Here is a 20,173-nt window from a genome sequence, read left to right on the forward strand (position 1 = left end):
CAGATGAAAGTACAGAGTGCCCGTTGTAGGAATAATAAATAGGTTCGGTATTCAAGAGTTGCAGTGTCTATAAATTTTGACATTACAGCTAGAAATCTGATCATATTATCTTTGTTTATATGTTCATCATTGTGATGCTCAGAATAGTTGAATATCTCTCTCTCACGATAATGATATTTAATCTTTAAATCATCAGGGGTAAACTTTTATTTAAATCTCTTTCTCCCCAACTTGGTACAATTTTTGAAAGGCCATAAACAAAAACACCCCTTAACATTTCATATTATATATGTTAAGAGCCAGAAAACTGTTAACTTGTACAATTTCTCATAGCCTTATTGCACTCTTATCCTTCAGCAGACTAAGCGACCCATTTTTCTTGACCCATAAATCTTAGAATTTGAAGCATGGTAGTGTTGACTGTTAGTTACATGTACGTGGTACATCCATTCAAGGACCATATTTGCTCCTGATCAGAGTCCTTGTCTTCCCCAATTAAAAAAGCTTTAAAAGATTGAATTTTCCCCCCCATGTCCCCCGGAGCACATTCTGCCTGAATCCATGCAGGCTGGGGAGAGAATGTAAACCAAGTATTGGTGTGACTTTGTTTTGTTGACATATGTATCTAAGAAATTTAAAAAACGAATGCCGAAGAAAAAACAAAAATATTTTGACTTTGTTTTCTTGACATGTAAATCTGTGACAGCAGAATAATGAATGCAGATGAAATCAACAGAATTCAAAGTGATTGCATGGTCTGTCTCCGTTTTCATGACACGTACATCTGGGGAATTGAAACAATGATTGCTAATTGGCTGTGAGAGCCCTTCAAGGCAAAGTCTGATGAGCTTCTCTTCCAATTCAAGAACACCTTTATCTCTGAGAAGAAGATGTTTTTTGCTGAAAGTCAGAAGGGAGTTAACTCTTTGCAAGATGACATGATTTAATGCCATTCTTGCTCTTGGCAGATGACACAATGAATGTTGATTACATGCTATGTTCAGCTGTCATCATTAATGATCAACTGTGCAGAGTTTATTCAAACTTGGTCAGTGAGAGCTCAACTAAGACAACAAGTGGCCTGCTGCTGCCCCTTCCCCCCTCCCCCAGTTTGTATACGGTTTAAATCCTCATTTACATAACCCATGTTTAAAAATTAGCACATATTAAGTGTACCTTGTCTTGTGCGCGTCTAATATTGGACCTCTGACTGTGTCACGCTTATTTTGGGCTAATTCTAGACCATGGATTTATGTAAATGAAGATTTAAACCTCCTTTGTGAACTTGGGCCTATACTATATATCTATTTTTCTCTTGTCTTCCATTTCTCCCTCTTTCTGTTTTTTTTCTGTCTCTCCCTTTCTCTCTCTCTCTCTCTCTCTCCGCATCTCTTCCCTCCTTTCTGTGTTTTTCATCTATCTCCTTTCCTCTCCCATCTCACCAGGTTTGGCAAACGTTCACCATGAATAATTCAGGTGGTGGCTATTGCATCCGAGAATGAATCCCAGTGGATACGATATAAATCATTAAGCTTGAAGTATCCAGCCCTCTAGAGACGAATCATGCCTTGTTGGTCATGAATAATCCAACATAAATCACATATCAAGCATGCTAGGCTGATTATATGTAATAGCAATATAATACCTAAAATCAATACATAACAGTTAAAAAGAAAACATATCATAATTTCACTTTTAAGAGCCAGATTGATGTTGGCTCTGTGTTACAATGTAGTAGTAGTAGACTGTGTTTGATAACTTGTATAGCACAAGGCTAATCTGCCATGAGGTTTAGTTAATGCCCTTCAGGTTCTGAGGAGACAATATTTGGTAATCGTTATCAGTTCTAGAGGTGCGGAGGTGTCATGGCCTAGTGGATATGTCACCAGACTGTGGATCACATGGTTAGCAGTTCAAGTCCGACCACAGCACCAATGTCTCTTGCTTGGCCAGGTGTTAATCTGCACTTGCCACTCTCCACCCAGGTGTTGTAAATGGGTACCCGGTAGGAAGCCATTTCTTGAATGCCAGAGTGCCTTATCAGGATTGCTCATCTGATGCCGCTGTAATGATTATACAGCTCTTAGAAACATTAGTATTAAAGCGGGACTGCACTTGTAGCTACTTGTGCCCTCTATATAGCCAACAATGCCTAGATGGTACCTCTAGGTTCCCCATAATCCCCTTTTTCTTATGTTAATTGAGAGCTGGTTGGTGAGATAACCACCTGTCAGTGACCACGCAGGGTGGTATAATCCCTCCTGGCCAAACTAGTGCAGATAGGCTTTAATTGTTACTACATTGTGTGTATTATTATTATTATTATAGTTATTAACCATTTATCTATTTTCTTTGTTTACTTGCTTCAACAGGAGAGCAGAAAGTGGTACTCGGTAACATTCATTGGCTGTATCTTCTGGATTGCTGGTTTCTCCTATCTCATGGTGTGGATGGCCAAGGAAGTAGGGGACACCATCGGCATAGAAGAGCGGGTAGGTACCTCCAGTCAAGATTACTTCCTTTCAAAATCTCATGTTTCACACTAAATGGTCTTCCGTTCCAGGGTAGACCGGGGGCATCACCAGAGTATTCCTTGGTGGGAGGGGGTTCTGTACTTAATGCGGTGACAACTAGGGGGAAGCAAGGAATGATGAAATGTTTAATTTGCTAACAAGGATTTAAAGGAACCAATCCTTAGAGTGTGAAAGTTGTCGACAAGGGTTAGTAAGACTTATCAGCAAGTTTCAAAAAAAATTAGGGGGGGGGGAGGGGAGAAAGTGGAGTAATATTTGAAATAAGTAGCAAATTTACTTAAAATCAAGTGCAAACATGAGGTGAAGGGTAGGGTTTATCAGAAAATTAGGTGGGGTTCTTGCCCCCCCCCCCCCTTTTTTTTTTAGGCCTGACTTTCAGCTCTTAGCCCACCTCAGATGTAGCCAACAATTTGAAGAGGAATATTCTTTATTGAAAGTTCCTCCCTGTCTAAGCAAAAGAGGGATTATTGAATACTATTCAGCTAGCGTAAAATGGTTTATCTCAATATGAGGCTTCGTGAACGGATGCAAAATTGATCATAGGACAAGTATCAAGGTTTTATAGCTTTCTCATCGGCTGGTTTTAATATTTCATACCTCGATCATCTCTGTTATTGAATTATTCATGAATCGGCGCATTATTGATGTTACTATCCATAGATATAATGCAGCCTGATCGGGAAGGCATGATCTGAATATATTTACAAATTGTTATTTCACAATACAGACATATTTAACTTTCTGTCCTATTCAGAGTGCCTTCATTGCGGACTTTGTTAATGGTGAATTATAATTGAAGCTGGTTAAACATTCTTAGAAAATGATAAATTTCATAACTGAAGAAAAAAAATATGCTGCTTGAATTTTAACAGAGTCTTGTGAAGATAAAAATAATGAGGTTTGTGTATTCTTTTCTGGGTCTTGACATAGCTTTAAAAACAAACATCCTGGCATCTATCTCATGATTGGATAAGGGATGCTAGCTAGTCCCTGCAATCATAAATCAAGTCGTAATTTCACAGCATCTTGTTAATTGATAACGTTGATTGGTAAATCCACAAGGACTGTAATGGATCAGCCATACTCGATCAGCAATCAGAGGTAAGGGGATATTTTTCCCCCACTTCCACACCATCGCCCCATATTCCCCAGATGAAAGTTTTTCTTTTTGTTTGTACTTCCACTAGCCCTGTTGTCTCTTGGCAAATAATTTGCGTGCATGTTATAGTCATCTTCACTCCCGAAAGCTAAGCATGATGAGGGGAGAGTAGCGTGAAAGAAGTAGCAATACGTCTTTACTCAAGTGCCGTCCACTACTGAAGATGTATATGTGGAGACAAATATGATAGAGATGAAGAAAGAGAATGAGGAGGAGGAAGCGTTTTATAGAAAAAGCGATAAAAGGGGGAGATTTCTACCCACTCAGGACCTGGTCGGGTTTCGTCTCTGGTTCACGTTGATGGGGAAATGAGAGAACACCCTGAGGGGGAGGGGGGAGGGAGGTGCTTTTAATAGTCGCTTATCCAGTTCTTGGTGTAATACTATGCCATCAGCATTCTAACACCGTAATGAGTATATGGGACTCAAGAGAAAAGGACCTCGCACTGCACTTAAAGAGGGGTGATTTGCTTTTGTTTCAATGGATACAGATTTTTCTGGATTTTATGGCGTCGTTGCAATGAAGTGTAGGCGTCCTCGTCAATATCTACCGGGAAGAATTAGAAGCGCCATGCGTGCACATTACATGATGAAATGAACCATGTAGGGATTTTGTCCACTTTTTCATCTCTTTTTATTTCTGCGACCTATCAAACATCCTGGTTCATGAAACATTTATGTCTAGATGGTAACTGGTGAATGATGAACTAATGGGGGGGCTGCCTGGCATAGTTCTTAAAGTTTGGTTTTATATAGTCAGCATGCCCAGCCTGGCACTTTTTTTCTTCCTGTTAAGCACTTAGCATGGGTTTCCCTTAGTTGCATATGACACCAGAGATTAAATGAGAAATACATACAGTAAGCATCATTATATCAAATAACAAATCTTTAAAATACCATAGCTTTTGTGGGTTGATGCAATTAGCACATTGACACTGTAATATGTGTTGCTTGAAGGAAACAGTTTTAGTGCATGCCCACTGCTGGTCTGGGAGACAATATCAAATTGGGATAAGTGAGCTTCTTTAAATGATTCAATTATTCATGCGAGATAATTTCATGAATTTATTTGCCAAAACCACACATGAATTTTAACCACAGACCTAGTAAACACTGATCGATCCTGCTTCCAATCCAATCTAATATAACCAGCCGAGGCTCGCTCGATGAATGCCTCATTAATCTCAGGCAACATGATTAGAATGGGGACCATGTCCTTTGATTAATAAATATTTGTTTCATATCGACAGCCGCAGGTATTAATAGAGACTCTATCCATCAACACAGATAGGCGATTGGCCGGTAAGGGAAGGGAAGAAATAATCAAGAGGGTATTATTGCTTATAGAATGTTCCGGGCAGTTACAGTGGCGAGTCACTTGTTTCGCTGTAAAAATGACTAAGTAGAGTTACAGGCTTTGAATTGGGGTTTTTGCCCACTCTCTCTCTCTCTCTCTCTCTCTCTCTATCTTCCTCTCTTTTTCTCTGAGATGTGTGTTTCTCACTGTATATTTTGTTGCACATTTCTGATTACATATTCCTTGAATTTAATTGCTGAGCAGCATTATCAATTGTAGTTAAAAACTAAAGTACATTACCATAAAGGCCAATATAAATCACTTGGAAGAGCTAGCTAAGGATAATCAGACCACATATGATCTGATATGATTTGATTTGATTGAATTTGGCATTGTTATTCAATATAATAACAATTCATAGGAACAACATTTGTTTCCATTCCCACTTTATATATCATCCTAACTAGGCTATCAAATTATGTTTACTATCAAACCGCATTTTGTTGTTTTGGGGTAATGCATTTAGCTGATGATAAAATGAAGAATGAATGACGTAGGATAGGGACACAGTGGTCCCAATAACCGGTTCCCCAGAGTATCCTTTTTGTCTCTAGAGCTGACTTGGTACCGTATGCAGCTGGTTCTATTCAGATTGATCTATTACTCCGACAACTCTAAATCATCATTTCAAATAGAAACGTTGAAATTTTCACTGAGCACTCGTCATTAATAATGCACGTTATTCAGAGGATTCTCTAGGTTTCAATTCTCTCTATAAAAAAAAGGAGAAAAAAAGGGGGGAAAAGTACTGGTAAGTAAAGAGGGTCACTTTTGTTAAGGCGTAGATATCTATTGTGCAAGGTTTTCCCTGAATTATTCCCTCAAGTGGACAGATACTGGCCTTGAGAGGTGCAATGAAAGAGGTTAGTTGCATCACTCATGGAAAGACAATTTATTTGACCTGGTCTGATAAAACCATCTGTTGACTGCATCATAAAGGGGTCCATTAAATAGGTTATTTTGAGGTCTGTAGATCATTTATCATGGATTTTTGTTTCTTCTTTAATAAGGATTTTTTTTTGAAGACGATAACCCAATTCCAGTTAATTATCTTTGAGCTTTCTAGATGTCAGGATTTAAAAAAAGATTTTTCATTATTTATAAAAATGTATTGTTATACAAGCCATATGAAGAAATTACAGTGAAACCTGTCTATAAAGGCCACTCAAGGGAAAAAGGAAAGGTGGCCACTGTAAACAGGTGGCCTTTCTAGACATTCTGTCCCACAGCTAATGTACAATCTATGCACGGGTGTTGTTTTTATTGCGCATATATCAAACAAAGATATTCAGAAATAATTGAACTTCACAGTTAACATTAATAGTGCCACCTCTAGACTAGTAATTGTCATTTAACTTTAAATTGTGACAATGAAAAAGAATATTTGATTGAAACTTTCCAAGATACTTTTTTTATATAGCAGTTTAAGATGTATTTAACCAAAAATGCACAATTGAATAATGTTGCAGTCAAGCAATTTATATTATACTCTTGATATTGCATCTGCATTGTCATAAATAGTTTGAACTTGCCTTAGGACATGGCAGTACCTTACATCAAATTCAAATCCATCATCTCTACTCAGTTACAGACAGAGAAACTGGATAGTGTAGATACCATTGATATATAGAATTGAAAGAATAACGTATCGTGGCAACAGGCCTGAGCAAATATATTCGTGACCATGCATTCATTTATGCAGTGAGCATTAGTTGCGAGATTCACACTGCCCTGCCTGGAGGCATAAAAGACACTTCATTTGACCGCAAACTGCTAGAATAAACAATACGGTTGTGGTCATTTAAAGAGGCGAAAAACATATCACAGGGTGCAAGATCTTATTCTCTTATTTGTGAAGTTTGCGCTGCCTGCAGGCATAAACTGCACTTCGATTTGATGACCGACTGCATGCTACAATCAACAATATAGCTGTGGTCATTTAAAGAGGGAAACGTCATTGCAAGATGCTAGCAGAGAAGGTGGGGGAGAAGGGAGGGGAGAGGGGAGGGGAGAGGGGATTCTTTCACCAAGCACTGAAAAGATTATTGCCTCAAACCACCGTAATCCTTGTTAAAATTGATGGAGTTAACCTTTTAAAATGCTACAGCAGTTAAACAGCAAAATAATAATACTAAACGTCAGTTGGGGCTTTTAAAAAAGTTACTAGTAGCTACATACAACAAATGCCCCTTCATGTTCTCACTTATCTTTGTTTGATAAGGATACAAAGGTGTGAGGAGCACCACCTTTGTCTCATTTTATTTTGCTGCTGCCTTTTTTGGTATTTTTTAGGGGATGGTTTTGTTTTAATATTTAATAGGTAGTTTACCACATCACATCATGCATTAACATGATTCAACGTATTATAAGAATACGGAGATACAGCTTTGTGTATAACAATAAGGAATTATGAAGTGCGCCCTGCTAAACTTGATTTATTTTGCTACTTCATTTACCACCTTACACATGAGCAAGGCCTCACATATTCTCTGGATACAGAAATACGGATACTACTACACTTATCTCATTTCATTTAGCCGTGTGGTTTTGTTTTGTAAGCGGTCACCTCATGATGTGTGCTCAAAGCCGTACGTTGCCTTTGACCCAGAAAGCATGTCATTTATGTAATAGGAAGGGCAGAGAAGCAATGAGTTGGAGAATTGCGGGAAAACCACAAAGGATTATCGATGAAGCTCATGCAGGCATGCAGACTTGCAATCATGTGTAACGTGAGCTTGGCCGGTAGCATGTATGAAGCATGAATTTTATTTGAAAACAATTAATTAATTACAATCATGTGCTGATGATAAGCACCAGACAGATAATGGAATCCCAGCTAGAACATTCTAAACTCAGAAACAATAATAGGATAGTTTATCGTTCTTATGTGCTCAGCATTTTGGTTTCTCAAATAAAAATAATGTTGGTAATTTACTGTCTTTTAAAAAAAAAACCTTATATTCACTAGACAAACATTATAAGTCATTACTAATTGAAGCTCCTATCAAAAATCTTGTTTAGAGATTGATATAAATTATTCTCTATGGTTTAAATGAACTTCAAAAGATGCCCTAATAACTTACAATTCTAATTATATATTATCAGAAATGTGTCACTAAGTGTTTGATTATCTTGCCGTCTTAGCCTGTAATTTTTTAACTGCATTTTATCCATCCCCAAAGATGTTTGACTCCTACCTTCAAATAATTAAAAGTCAAGAGCGAGATCAAAGGATGTTAAACTTTTAAAATGATAAGGTTTATATCATTCAAATTTAGAGTCATAAGGGCATTACCCATGTTCCAAATGATATGGGGTAATATCCTAGTGGCTCGTAGCAGATAATTTCATCCTGACCTTCTTCCACGATTGCCTCTTCTAATCCCTGACACTTCTAGTTTGAAATATAAAGTTCAGCACTGATCGTGTGATTACATTGATCGAGCAACAATGTGGAAGCAATTGGGAAAGCTAGATTGTGTTTATACTGTGGGGTTTCAGAACAACGAAAAAGATGCACTGTACACAAAAAGAATATATGGGACAACACATACATATGACAAGAAGTTTAGTCCAAACCTCATTCGGAGAGCAATCCTCTTCAGGTGATATTTTTCGACTGTGTCATTCTTCCGCCCTGACAAACCTCACAAATTGTTTGTCTTCTTTTTGCGAGCTCATCCTTAATTCTCTTTAAAGTGAATTCAGTTTCCTCCGAGGCAGACAGGTCTCTGATATGTAACACCAGGTTCATTATGTGGGGGATTTAAGTGCTTTGGTCCAGGGACTAGCTGTTTGTACCGCAAAAAAGCCAAGACCGGCAGAATTGGTAAATAGCCACCTGACCGACCACCTGATCTCATCTTATCTCGCACCTGGAAACCCTCTTTAGCAATGGATGCATAAAATCACCTCAGAAGATCTGCCGCAGAAAACAGCTACATAACACCATTTAAAGTGTAAATGAATGACAATTGAATGAGTTGAAAATAGTACATGCATACAACAAAGGTTTCTTATTGTAATGACTTATCTTTGTCTTATAAGATACAGAAATGTGAAGTTCACCAAGTAATAACTCTTTTTTTTTACATGATTGTTTGGTTTCTATTTATTGTTTTTGAGGGGGTTTATTGGGTCATATATGGACAAGGCTTTATGAATGAGTTTCTTTCTCTTTACCACTGTATGCTTGTGATTGAAACATAGGTAAAACCAGTGAAAAGAGGAATCGGGATGAAAAAAACCTGAAAAGAAAAAAATGTATTCATGAATTGAATAACCCTTTAGTAAAAAAAGATACTCTTACAAAAATTTATAAGTCACATACAATCACTACATAATTAATTTATCCACCAACAGCCTCTGTAAGACATGTCATGACTTCCATCCTCAATTTTGATTGTGTTTATTGTCTGCCTTTTTGATTTTAGACCATGAGAGGTTCATATCTACTGAAGACGAAAAGATTGAATTTCTTGTAAAATATTCTGTTTTTTCCCTTTTCTCTCTCAATTGGTGATCAGCTAGTACTAATAAACTACTCTCTAATGAAGTGGAGTGTAAATCAACTCTTTTAGAGAGTCATATTAGGGAATTTTTCATTTTAGAGTGGAAAACCATGCTCAAAAGAGTGGAATCCACAACCAAGAGTGGTGATTCAAACCCTTCTTTGGAGTGGATTCCACTATCAGTTTGAATGGATTCAACTGTAAGACAAAAAATGATACCTCCCGACTATGAATCCTTGAAGAATAGATTTCCAGTCCCCTTTAAAGTAAGTCCATAATCAAATAGGTGATTGGTTCATCCTTTACTATCTGCAATAAATGCTCTGGCAGCGATTGCAAATCTATAGTGCATATATTCAGATTTAATAGGAAGAATTAAAATAGTAATAATTTTGGTCACTTTTCACTCCAGATATCAGAGCTATTATTTCTCCTAAATCATAATCGCCAAAAAAAATGCCGGGAAATCTACTAAAGGCACTTTCAGTACTTTATTGAATTTCCTATAGAAATCATGTTCAGATTGTGTATTAAAGGTTATTGTCATGTTCAGAGATTTGAATACCAGATACACAGGGCTGTTGTTGAAATTGCCTCCGGTTGATTTGTTTTCATTCTTCTCGATTGAGCTTAACTAGTATATCTGTTTTATGAATGCATCCTATTTTGTAGCCCACAAGGGTCGGCCTCTTGGCGCTTGATTTTCCAGGCTGTCGCAGTTGGGAAGTCCATGCACTTTATCATCCTATCCCATGGGAGTAAGGGAGAGAGAGAGAGAGAGAGAGAGAGAGAGCGAGAGAGAGGCAGGGAGGATAAGATAGTCAGAGGGGAAAGAAAGATACAGGGCCGTGGTGAGAGAGAGAGGCAGAGAGAGAGAGAGGCAGAGAGAGAGAGAGAGACAGAGACAGAGGAAGAGATAGTCAGATGGAAAATATAGAGAGAGGAGACAAAGATAGAGGGCTGCAGTGAGAAAGAGCGAGAGCATAAATGGATGTACAGAGAGGGGGTTAGGGATAGCAACAGAAGGAATGAGAGTGCATGAGGAAAGAGAGGGGACAGAAGAAGAGAGATAGATTGAAGAGAGAGAGAGAGCAAGAAGACGGGTTGGTTCTGATGATGAAAACAACTTGATTAAAAGAGCGGCCTGATCAATCCCTTAACTTGTTGAAAATAATAAAGTGAGGCGTTAGTGAAGCGCAAGGTGTGTGGGGGTAGTAGGGTGATTGAGGTCTATGTCTGAAGAGCATAATAGATCCCATGACAACTACTCCTACAAAAAAAAAAGGTTCTTGAGAAAAGAGAGGAATTAGGGAGAAAAAGAGTCAGAGGGGAAAGATAGAGAGATAAGAGAGAGAGAGAGAGAGAGAGAGAGAGAGAGAGAGAGAGAGAGAGAGAGCAAGAAGTCTGACAAATATTTTGAAGAGGAAAATTTATGCTATTTCCTATTTGTTTATTTGATAGTTTGTTTGCTTGTTCATTTATTTTATTAATTGATTAATTTATTTAATTTGTGTACTTTTTTGTTGTTGGGGGGGGGGGGGTTCTATCACATATTGCCATCTCTACTTACAGAGAAGGTTGAGTTCTGGGAAGAGGTGAAAAATAATTTGTGAGCATTATGCATTGTTATTATGCAAGTGTAGAAGAACATCAGATAAAACATGTTCCCTGAAAAGCATGGCTCTTCAAATGCCTTCATATTCTTAATATGGCATGTAAGTATGTAACATCATAAAAATTGGGACAGATTTTTATGCCACGTGTTTGTGTAGTCCCATAAACATCTTTCTGTGTACAGTGTTTGCAACTTCACCAAGAATTGGCCAAAGTTCTTATCATTTTGATGATTCCAGAACCTTGCAGTACATACCAATACTTAATGCTAGATGATCAACCTTTTTTGATCGATTCCACACCATTTCTTTCATAATGCAATCGCATGATCAGAACTCAACTTCATCTTTAATCACAATTGAAAAGCACTGTTGATGTTGAGAACCAGAAGGGTGTTGATTCCGTGTAAGAGATAAAACCTTCTGGTTCTCAGAGAGTGAAATAGGTTTTTCATTTCCATGAATCCATGATAAGAAATTTAACCTGTCTGATGATCCTGAAAATAACTGTTTTGCAATATTATAGACCAACTTTCCTTTGAATGCAACATACATTAATTCTTCAGGGATAGTCATGCATAGGACATTTAAGTGTGAGCTTCAGCTTACTGTTTGATACAACCTGAATAAGAACATGGGATTGGATTTTCGTAAGTAGAGAAAGAAAGTAGATATGGAAGACAGAATTGAGTGACAGAGTAAACAGGAGTAGAGGGAGGAAAGAGAGAGAGAGACAGAGAGAGATTAGGTGAGTGAGGGGGAGGGAGACACAGAGAGATAGAGGGAAGACAAGTATAGAGTCATGGAAGACAGAATGGATAGCCATTGCAATTGTATGGGTAGCTCATTTTATTTCAAACTGCCAGAATACATCAGCGAACATATAATTCTCAAGGTCAAGGGCTTCAATTCGTTCACGTACATGTGGCTTGTTCATACACTTGAAGTTGAGTACTGGTCATGTGATTATATTGTGATAGAAAATGTGTGAATGCATTTGGGAAATGCTGAATATGTAGTATGTAAGAATTCTCATGTGTACGGTATACTGTGAGGTTTTGACATGATCGAAATGATAACAAATTGACTCATTCTCGCTTAATATCAAATGCACTGCACACAGAAATGGACAGATGGGACTACAACCAGATTTGGCATGTAACTTTGGTCCAAACAATTCATGTCATTACATTTTAATACTATCTGGAAGCAATCTGGAAAGGTCTAGTCAAGTCTAGGTAAAAGAGTAATGCATTGTCTGACTCTTTTCAGTCTGCATTATTCATGTAAGAGGATAACAGAGACTCAAAGGCACAGAAATTATGTAACACTTGATGAGGTAACATTCAAAAGAAAGGGAGAACAACAACTTATTTTTTATTTTTGTCTCTCTTTCCCATTAATAGGTTTTTCATGGACTTTTTTGTCTGCATTTTGGTCCCTCGATATTTCTGTTTTGAGAAGTTGATTCTGTTCTTCCAATCGCTCTGCCTGTCTGCTTCTCTATCTCTTCCTCTCCTTCAGCCCCCCCCCCCCCTTCCTTTCCTTCTCTCTTTCTCTCTCTTTCTCTCTCTCTCTCTCTCTCTCTCTCTCTCTCTCTCTCTCTCTCATCATCTCTCTCTCTCCCTCCCCTCTCTCTCTCTCTCTTCCTCCCCTCCCTCCCTCTCCCTCTCTTTACCTCTCTCTCTCTCTCTCTCTCTCTCTCTCTCTCCATCTCTCTCTCTCTCTCTTCTCTTCCCTCTTGATTCTCAGCCTCAATTCCCATCTTCCCAGTGTACCTCAATAATTCAGTGAGTGGGTTCAGAATACAATACATTACCTCAAGCTCGCACCTCTCTCCCTATTAATCACCATGATGGCTTGCCTGCAGTTGCATGGTAAGGATGGTGAGGATGCCAGCCAGCCAGACTTGCGTGCCATAATTGACTTTCATAACACCTGTATGTGCATAGTGAATCCTTTTTTTCAAGTCCCCTGATAAACAAGTTTGGCGTAAACAGGAATGGGCCCATCATTTTTCTCTTCAAGTAATTTACCACCTATACCACATTGTATCTACTGGGAAATTTCATAAACATTATACTGTCTCTCTCTCTCTCTCTCTCTCTCTGTTATTTTCTCCATTTCTCTTTCTCTCTCTCTCTCTCTCTCTCTCTCCCTCTTTATATATCTCTCTCTCTCTTTATATCTCTCTCTCTCCCTATCTGATCTTCTATCTCCCCAACTCTAGCTCTTTATATATTCACATGTTATCTATCTCCCTCTCTTTCTCTCTTCCTCCCTCCACCCTTCTCCTTCTCCCTTTCTCTCTTTCCTAGAGTAGGAAGGGTGTATAAAATCTTCCTTCTGGCTTCCATGCATATGTATCTTTATTCCTCCCTCCACCTATTTGCTCTTGTCATTCTCCCAATTTTTTTGTTTTCATTCCTTTCTGGAGTCGGCACTAATTCTCTTTATATTTTCCATCTGCCTTGCGTCTCAAGTTAAACTGCAAACAAAATGTCGCATCTCTTCATCTCCATCCAGCGGAAGTGGATATTCTTCCCCCTCAAAGTAATGAGGCAAAGATGAAGAAATAAGATCTGTGTAATCTAAAGCCAGACGAGCTAGTTGCCTGCACTTCAATTTTGAGACTTTTCTTCTGCACAGAGCCCCAGATTATTAGATTAGTCATGATTTTGTGGTTGCCACGGTAACGGAATTTGCTCGGCACACACGCGACTGTTTGCCTATGTGGTGAGGAGCCTGACAGAGATGCATTGCTAAGCACATTAATGATGAACATTGCCTCCCACTTTGCTTGCTCCAATCCATTCTAGTGTAACTCCCAAAGCAAAGAAATCTTACCCCTTCCTTGACAATGAGGTAATGTTTTGGGGTTTTCCCTGTCATCGGAGACGATCCATCTTTTAAAAAAAGTTTCATTTTGAAGAATGAATCAGTTGAGTTGTTTTTCCAACTCTTTTGACAACTGTAAATAGTCATGACGGGTTTCTTAACATTTGTTCTGGAAAAAAGGTAGAATTGTTATTTTCTTCAACCATTTGTCAGTCTGGCATGTTCATGAATAGATTTTTGGGGCTTTATATTGAAGAGATGAAATGAATGTTAATTTTCCTAGAGTCAATTTAGTTGTAAAAGAGTATGAATGAATTACTGAAAGGGTTTTTTTTTTTCATGAAAGAAAAACAAGTTTCTTGAAGGATGACTAATAATTATGTAGATTTGATCATAGGAAAGTTAAATGACTATGAATGTCTCTTTCTTCCTACTTTTAACAATTGCAAATCATTATGGATAATTAATAATTTTAGTTTTGACAGAAAGAAACTTGAAGCCTGAAACTAAAAGGAATATTTGTTTTCTTCACTATTTGACAAAGCTTTCTTAATTCTTTTCAATGATGGAATTGGATTGGTTTGGTTACAATTTATGAATTGGGTAGATCCAACATCCTGCCTCCTTCCTTCACTGATGTTGTTCACCCTTGTATTCTCTAGTATTGATTAGGAAAGAAGTATTCCAAGAAATGACAGGATGTGATGTGGGGGCATAACCAATTCCATCAACCAAAATTCAAGAGCGTGAAATTAAAATATTGCTGTAAGGTGTTGCGTATCAAGAAATTGATATGGTGTTTTGCTCTATTTCTTGATCTAATTCACAAATTCACCTTCATTGTTCCCCTACCTCATGCCTCCTCCAGGCCCTCCTTCTCTCTTTTCTTTCTTTTCTTTTTTTTTTTCTCTCTCTCTCTCTCTCTCTCTCTCTTCTCTCTTTCTGTCTTTTTCTCTCTCCCTCCACCACCCCTCTCTCTGTGTCTGTTGATACCTCTTCTCCCTCTCCCTCCCTCTCCCCCTCTTTCTTTCTTTCCCTCATTCCTTCCACCCCTTTTTTCTTTTCTTTTTCTCTCTCTCTCTCCCTCTCTCTCTCTCTTTCAGTCTTTTTCTCTCTCCCTCCTTCACCTCCCCTCTCTCTCTTTCTGTTGCTCTGTCTTCTCCCTTTCCCTTCCTCCCCCTTCTCTCTCTCTTTCTTTCCCCTCATTCCTTCCCTCCCTTACTCCTTCCTAGGATATATATATATCATCTGTTTGGAGCAAAAAGGGGTTTAGGTCATGTATTCAAACACCACATGAACACCCTTCTGGCTCCAAACAAACATTCCCACATATTAATTATAAAAAGAGAAATTAATAATGAAAAGAGAAGTTATACATGTGATGATGTTCTAGCGCAATGGCTCATTAAAGGCTTGTTCAGATAAAATGTGGTAAACCACAGGGGAAAATAAAATGCAGCAGTTTTGTTTCGAGTACATGATTGAATAACAACTGCGCGCAACAAAGGTCCTTCACGTATTTACTACGTCACATGTTATGAGATACAGTAATGTAAAGGGTACATGTATTAAACTTGTTGTCTGCGGTTTACCATCACATGTTTAAACACGGCTTAAACGCTCATGATGACATTTTCTAGACATAGGCCCGAATTCACAGAGGAGGTTTGTCGACAAACCTTGGTTTATGTACGTCAGATGACAGGTACAGGTTTGTAAAAACGCGTCATATGACGCACGAAACCTTGGTTTGTCGACAAACCTCCTTTGTGAATTCGGGCCATAACGTGCAATGAAACATGTTGTTATATATGTGTATTTATTTCTTTTCAAGAATAAGGATCAGATTTTGTAGGATTTTATATCATTTTACAAAAGCACAGTGAATGTATAATGCTTTCCTAAATGACTGATTCTTGTATTTCTCTTACATAGCTAAGCTGTACCAATTCCATTTCTCCCCCCCCCCCTTTTTTTGGGGGGGGGGAGGGGGGTAGCTTAATGTGAGGAGGGGAAATGTAGCAGGTGGGGTACAAAGTTAATCTTTTAACAAGTGGATCTCTTTATTTTAAATGATATCATGATAATGAATAGCATATAATGTCCTCCTGTTGTGCCCCATTAATATTACAAACCGATCCAATCCTGGCTTGGAAGTGTTTTCATTGATGAAGCTAAGCTTTCATAAAATTGCAGTTGAGAAATTTCTCTCAGTCATATTTCTATCATTGCACGTATTTACTCAGCTCTGTGTTGTAAAGTCTGTTACATTTTACATCATCATAAAAAATGCAGCGTTGTGTTCGAGTCATATCTGAAGGAGCTTTATGGATGATAGAAAGACTATACCCTTGAATTCTTTTTGTTTTCTTTCTTAGGTGATGGGACTGACCATCTTAGCCGCAGGAACCAGTATACCTGATCTGATCACCAGTGTCATCGTAGCTAGAAAGGGCTTAGGTGACATGGCTGTGTCTAGCTCTGTGGGCAGTAACATCTTTGACATCACAGTGGGGTGAGTAGAATGTAATTAGGTAATCTGACCATCTCTATGATGACATATACAGCCAAATCTGCCTATAGCGACCGCCAAAGGGGAAAGCAACAAGTGGTCTTCGTAGACAGGTGGTCTTTGTAGACAGGTTCCTTTAGTACATGTTTCAATGAGAAGCCATTTTTAAGGGAAACAAAAAATGTGGTCACTAAAGCAGGTTTGACTGTACTAAGAGTTTTATTCCTCAAAGATATAGGTTGGAATCAAAAGGGAGGTTTCTATTGATTTAAACCACCGGAAGTGCAATACGCATAGGTCCTACTGTCCGATAAACGGGGCAGTATGCACTTATATCATCTGCTGCCCGCAAGAAGGCTGTTGTTGCCTTTGACAATACATATGGCCTTCTTGCGTACGGCCGACGATATACCTGTTCTAGTCCGATGTAGAAGTTATAGGTTAAAATTTGGTTCGAGGTTAAACCTGCTTTGTGAATTTATAGGCCAGAGCAGTTTGGATTTCAATTGGAAATGGGAAATTGGAAGGGGAAAGGGAGGGGAAAGGGTACAATGCGGTTGATGTGCGGATTAGTAGTAGAGTCTTAGAGTATTGATCACCATGCCAATGGTAAGATGAGTTAGTGTTAACGGGAAAAGGGAGATGATTGTTTCTAAATGGTGTTTTTGCTTCTTTGCAGACTACCATTGCCTTGGATACTGTGGAGCATCTCCCAAAACGGTGCGTCGGTGTCCGTCGATAGCAAGGGACTCTTCTGTTCCATCTTCCTTCTCTTTGGGATGCTTATCCTGGTCGTCATCCTCATCGCAGTCAACAAATGGCGGATGACCAAAATCATGGGAGGTTGCATGTTCCTCTTCTATTTGGCATTCCTGGCCATTAGTCTCTTGCTCTTGGCTGACATCATTCCGTGTATCATCGGGGTATAGGGGACCTGCCCACCCTGTGCTAGTTGTCCTTATCAACATCTTCTACCTGAAAGACATCACTCTATGTGGCATTCCTCACTATCATCATCCTTTTCTTGGCTGACATCATTCCATGTGTCATCAGGGTATAGGGGACCTGTCCACCCTGCGCTACGTGTTTATCAACACGCTATATATGGCATTTATTGCCATTGGTCATGTTGTAATAAAACCACAGATAAATTAAAATCCAAGGCTGCAGCAACCTTCTTTCAAATTTGGTTCTTATGATATATCAGTGAGTGTTATATTTAGCATAAAAGTAAAAGTGTTGATTGAAATCCAAAATATGCTTTGTACAATGCCCTGCGAGTGCGATGGAGTCTCTGATTTTCTCTTCATATATTTTTTTGCTATCCATCGCTAACTGTCCATCAATCAAAACCTTTGGGATCATGGATCCTGACGTCATCCTAAATTATAAGTTTGGTTAATTAGTTGCTCTTCTGCAGTATCCCAAGACAGAGACATTGTATAACCATCTCTCACAAGAAATAGTTAACATAAAGAATTATAAAGGAAATCACTGCTTGTGCAATATCGCTTTTTGAATACATCAGTGTTTATTATGCATTTTAGGCTGAATTTGCCAGAACAATTGACCATATTGTCGGCTGCCAGCAGTTTGCAGTTATAGGAATTGTTATGGTTAGCAACGGTATGCAGTGTTTGGATTATAAGGTGGCTAGTGAAATCAGTTTAGTCCTTTGATCGATAAAGATCTCTCAAGCGAAGATTTGCAACATCTTAATATTGTTGAGAGCCAGAAGGGCATTAACTGTATATGAGTTAACACGTATCTGGCTCTTAACAGATAACATTGTATGTGGGTGTACTGCTTTACGATAACCGCAAAGAATATTCCATGATTGCATGCAGATTGGATTCATGTATAACTATTGTGGATATTTTGTGCATTACATACTCGTTCAATGAGTATGATTTGAAATCTGAGATATTGAAAAGATATATTCAGCTACAAGCCCTCAAGATGATGTGACATGAATTTTAAATGATTTGTTAAATAAATTAAGAAACTCTGAGTTCTTGACTTGCTGTGGAAAAGCTGAAATCTATGTTGGCTGAAGATTAACATTGAAAGGAAGACCTTTTTTACTCTATCTCAATATATACCAAATACTTTTACAGTTTATATCTCTAATGTAGTTCAATAAAATCAGTTTGGGTAGGTGCTGATAGTTTCTTCCTTTCCTAAAGCTGATGGGGTATTGTTTGATTTGAAAAGTGTACATATTTCAATTCAGTAGAGGACTACGGTTTTGTTCAAGCATGTGAAATTTGTTTTGAATTCAAATCTTGTGGAAGATGAGAAGCTTCTTTGGCCCTTAAAATTGTATCGGTATAAGTCCAGTCGCCATTTATTTAGAATGATGTTTATAAATATTGCAATGATTACATTTACATTGTCACATGGCAGAATATGTGCTTCTGTAATAGATTTAATGGTATGATAATCCGCTACTGTACTTAAAATATTACATGAAAACATATACAGAGACATATATATTTACCATTTAGATTTTCTCTAAAATGCAATGCAATTAAAATTTACCTTCTCTAAATCTAAATTTGATATTTTGGTCAAATATGTGTTACCTGCCTGTGGAGACATCTCTGCAACCTGTCTTTGTGTATTGTGTGCATATTGTGACTTCACTAATCAACATATTCCAAAAACACACAGAGGATAATTATTCCAAGGTTAAGAATTTAAATTGCTTTTGTGTTTTAATTGAATGACTGCAGACTTAAAGAAATGTAAAGAAATGAAGTCATGAAGAGGAGCAGCAGTAGACTATAAAGAGAGGTGAAAATATGTCTCAAAAAGGGGATGTAATAAATAAATGTACCAAAATGTTAATGATTTTTTAAATGATTATATTTGCAGATTGAAATCTTTATATACGAAGCTCACTATACTGCCTTTATGTACAATGTATGTGTATATATTTTCTGCTGTGCAAAATAGTAACTGGTCTTGTCTTTATGTGTTTTCTCATATTATTTCTGTTGATTTTTTTCTTTTTTCGTTATAAAAACTTGTGCATTATAGTGATTAATGTTTCTGCTGGAAAGAACAAAATATTTGAATGTCTCAAAGAGTCTGTATTTGTGATGGTTAAAGTCTTTCTTCCAATTGTATTTTATAGTGACCTTTTATCTGAGTATATTCACAGTATATATATTATATATTCAACAAGGTATGAGAAATAGTCTTGACTGAAAGTTTGTGTGATAATTCATAGTGGCTTAATTTAGGCTGAAAATATGCTTGAAAATCTGAATAAGGTGTATTCAAGCCTTTGCAAGTTATGTTCATTCCTATTTCTTTCTACACTTCTTGTGCTCATGCTTTGTCTTCCTCTCTCTTTCTCTCTCTCTCTCTCTCTCTCTCTCTCTCTCTCACACACACACACACACACACTTTCTCCTTTAAGCTTTCTTTCTCTCTCTTACTCTTCCTCTCCAATTCACTCTCTCTTTCTTTCAGTTACCTTTCCCTCTCCTTCCCACAAATGTGAAATGAACATTTATTTTTTTCATTGCATTGTGAACTAAAAACTCTATATTTCACTTTGTTGTTCTATATTTCGTAAATCTGCTGAACATGTTTGTGCAAATTCATCTTGATGAAAAGATGGTGTTTTGTGCAATGATTAT

At 37.8% G+C, this 20,173-nt stretch overlaps 1 protein-coding gene across 3 annotated transcripts in view; it reads left to right on the forward strand.

Moving 5' to 3' along the window:
• LOC582498 (sodium/potassium/calcium exchanger 2) overlaps positions 1–19,934 on the forward strand; it is a 90,448-nt gene extending 70,514 nt beyond the window's left edge. For all 3 annotated transcript variants that reach the window (XM_030977209.1, XM_782447.5, XM_030977210.1), the window contains exons 7-9: positions 2,373–2,492; positions 16,390–16,526; positions 17,203–19,934. In XM_030977209.1, coding sequence (XP_030833069.1) covers positions 2,373–2,492; positions 16,390–16,526; positions 17,203–17,452 — 507 coding nt within the window. In that variant the 3' untranslated portion in view covers positions 17,453–19,934. The remainder of the gene's footprint in view (positions 1–2,372; positions 2,493–16,389; positions 16,527–17,202) is intronic.
• Positions 19,935–20,173: the final 239 nt, after the last annotated feature.

Source organism: Strongylocentrotus purpuratus, unplaced genomic scaffold (assembly GCF_000002235.5).
Source record: "Strongylocentrotus purpuratus isolate Spur 01 unplaced genomic scaffold, Spur_5.0 spur5_scaffold_9, whole genome shotgun sequence".
NCBI lineage: Eukaryota > Metazoa > Echinodermata > Echinoidea > Camarodonta > Strongylocentrotidae > Strongylocentrotus > Strongylocentrotus purpuratus.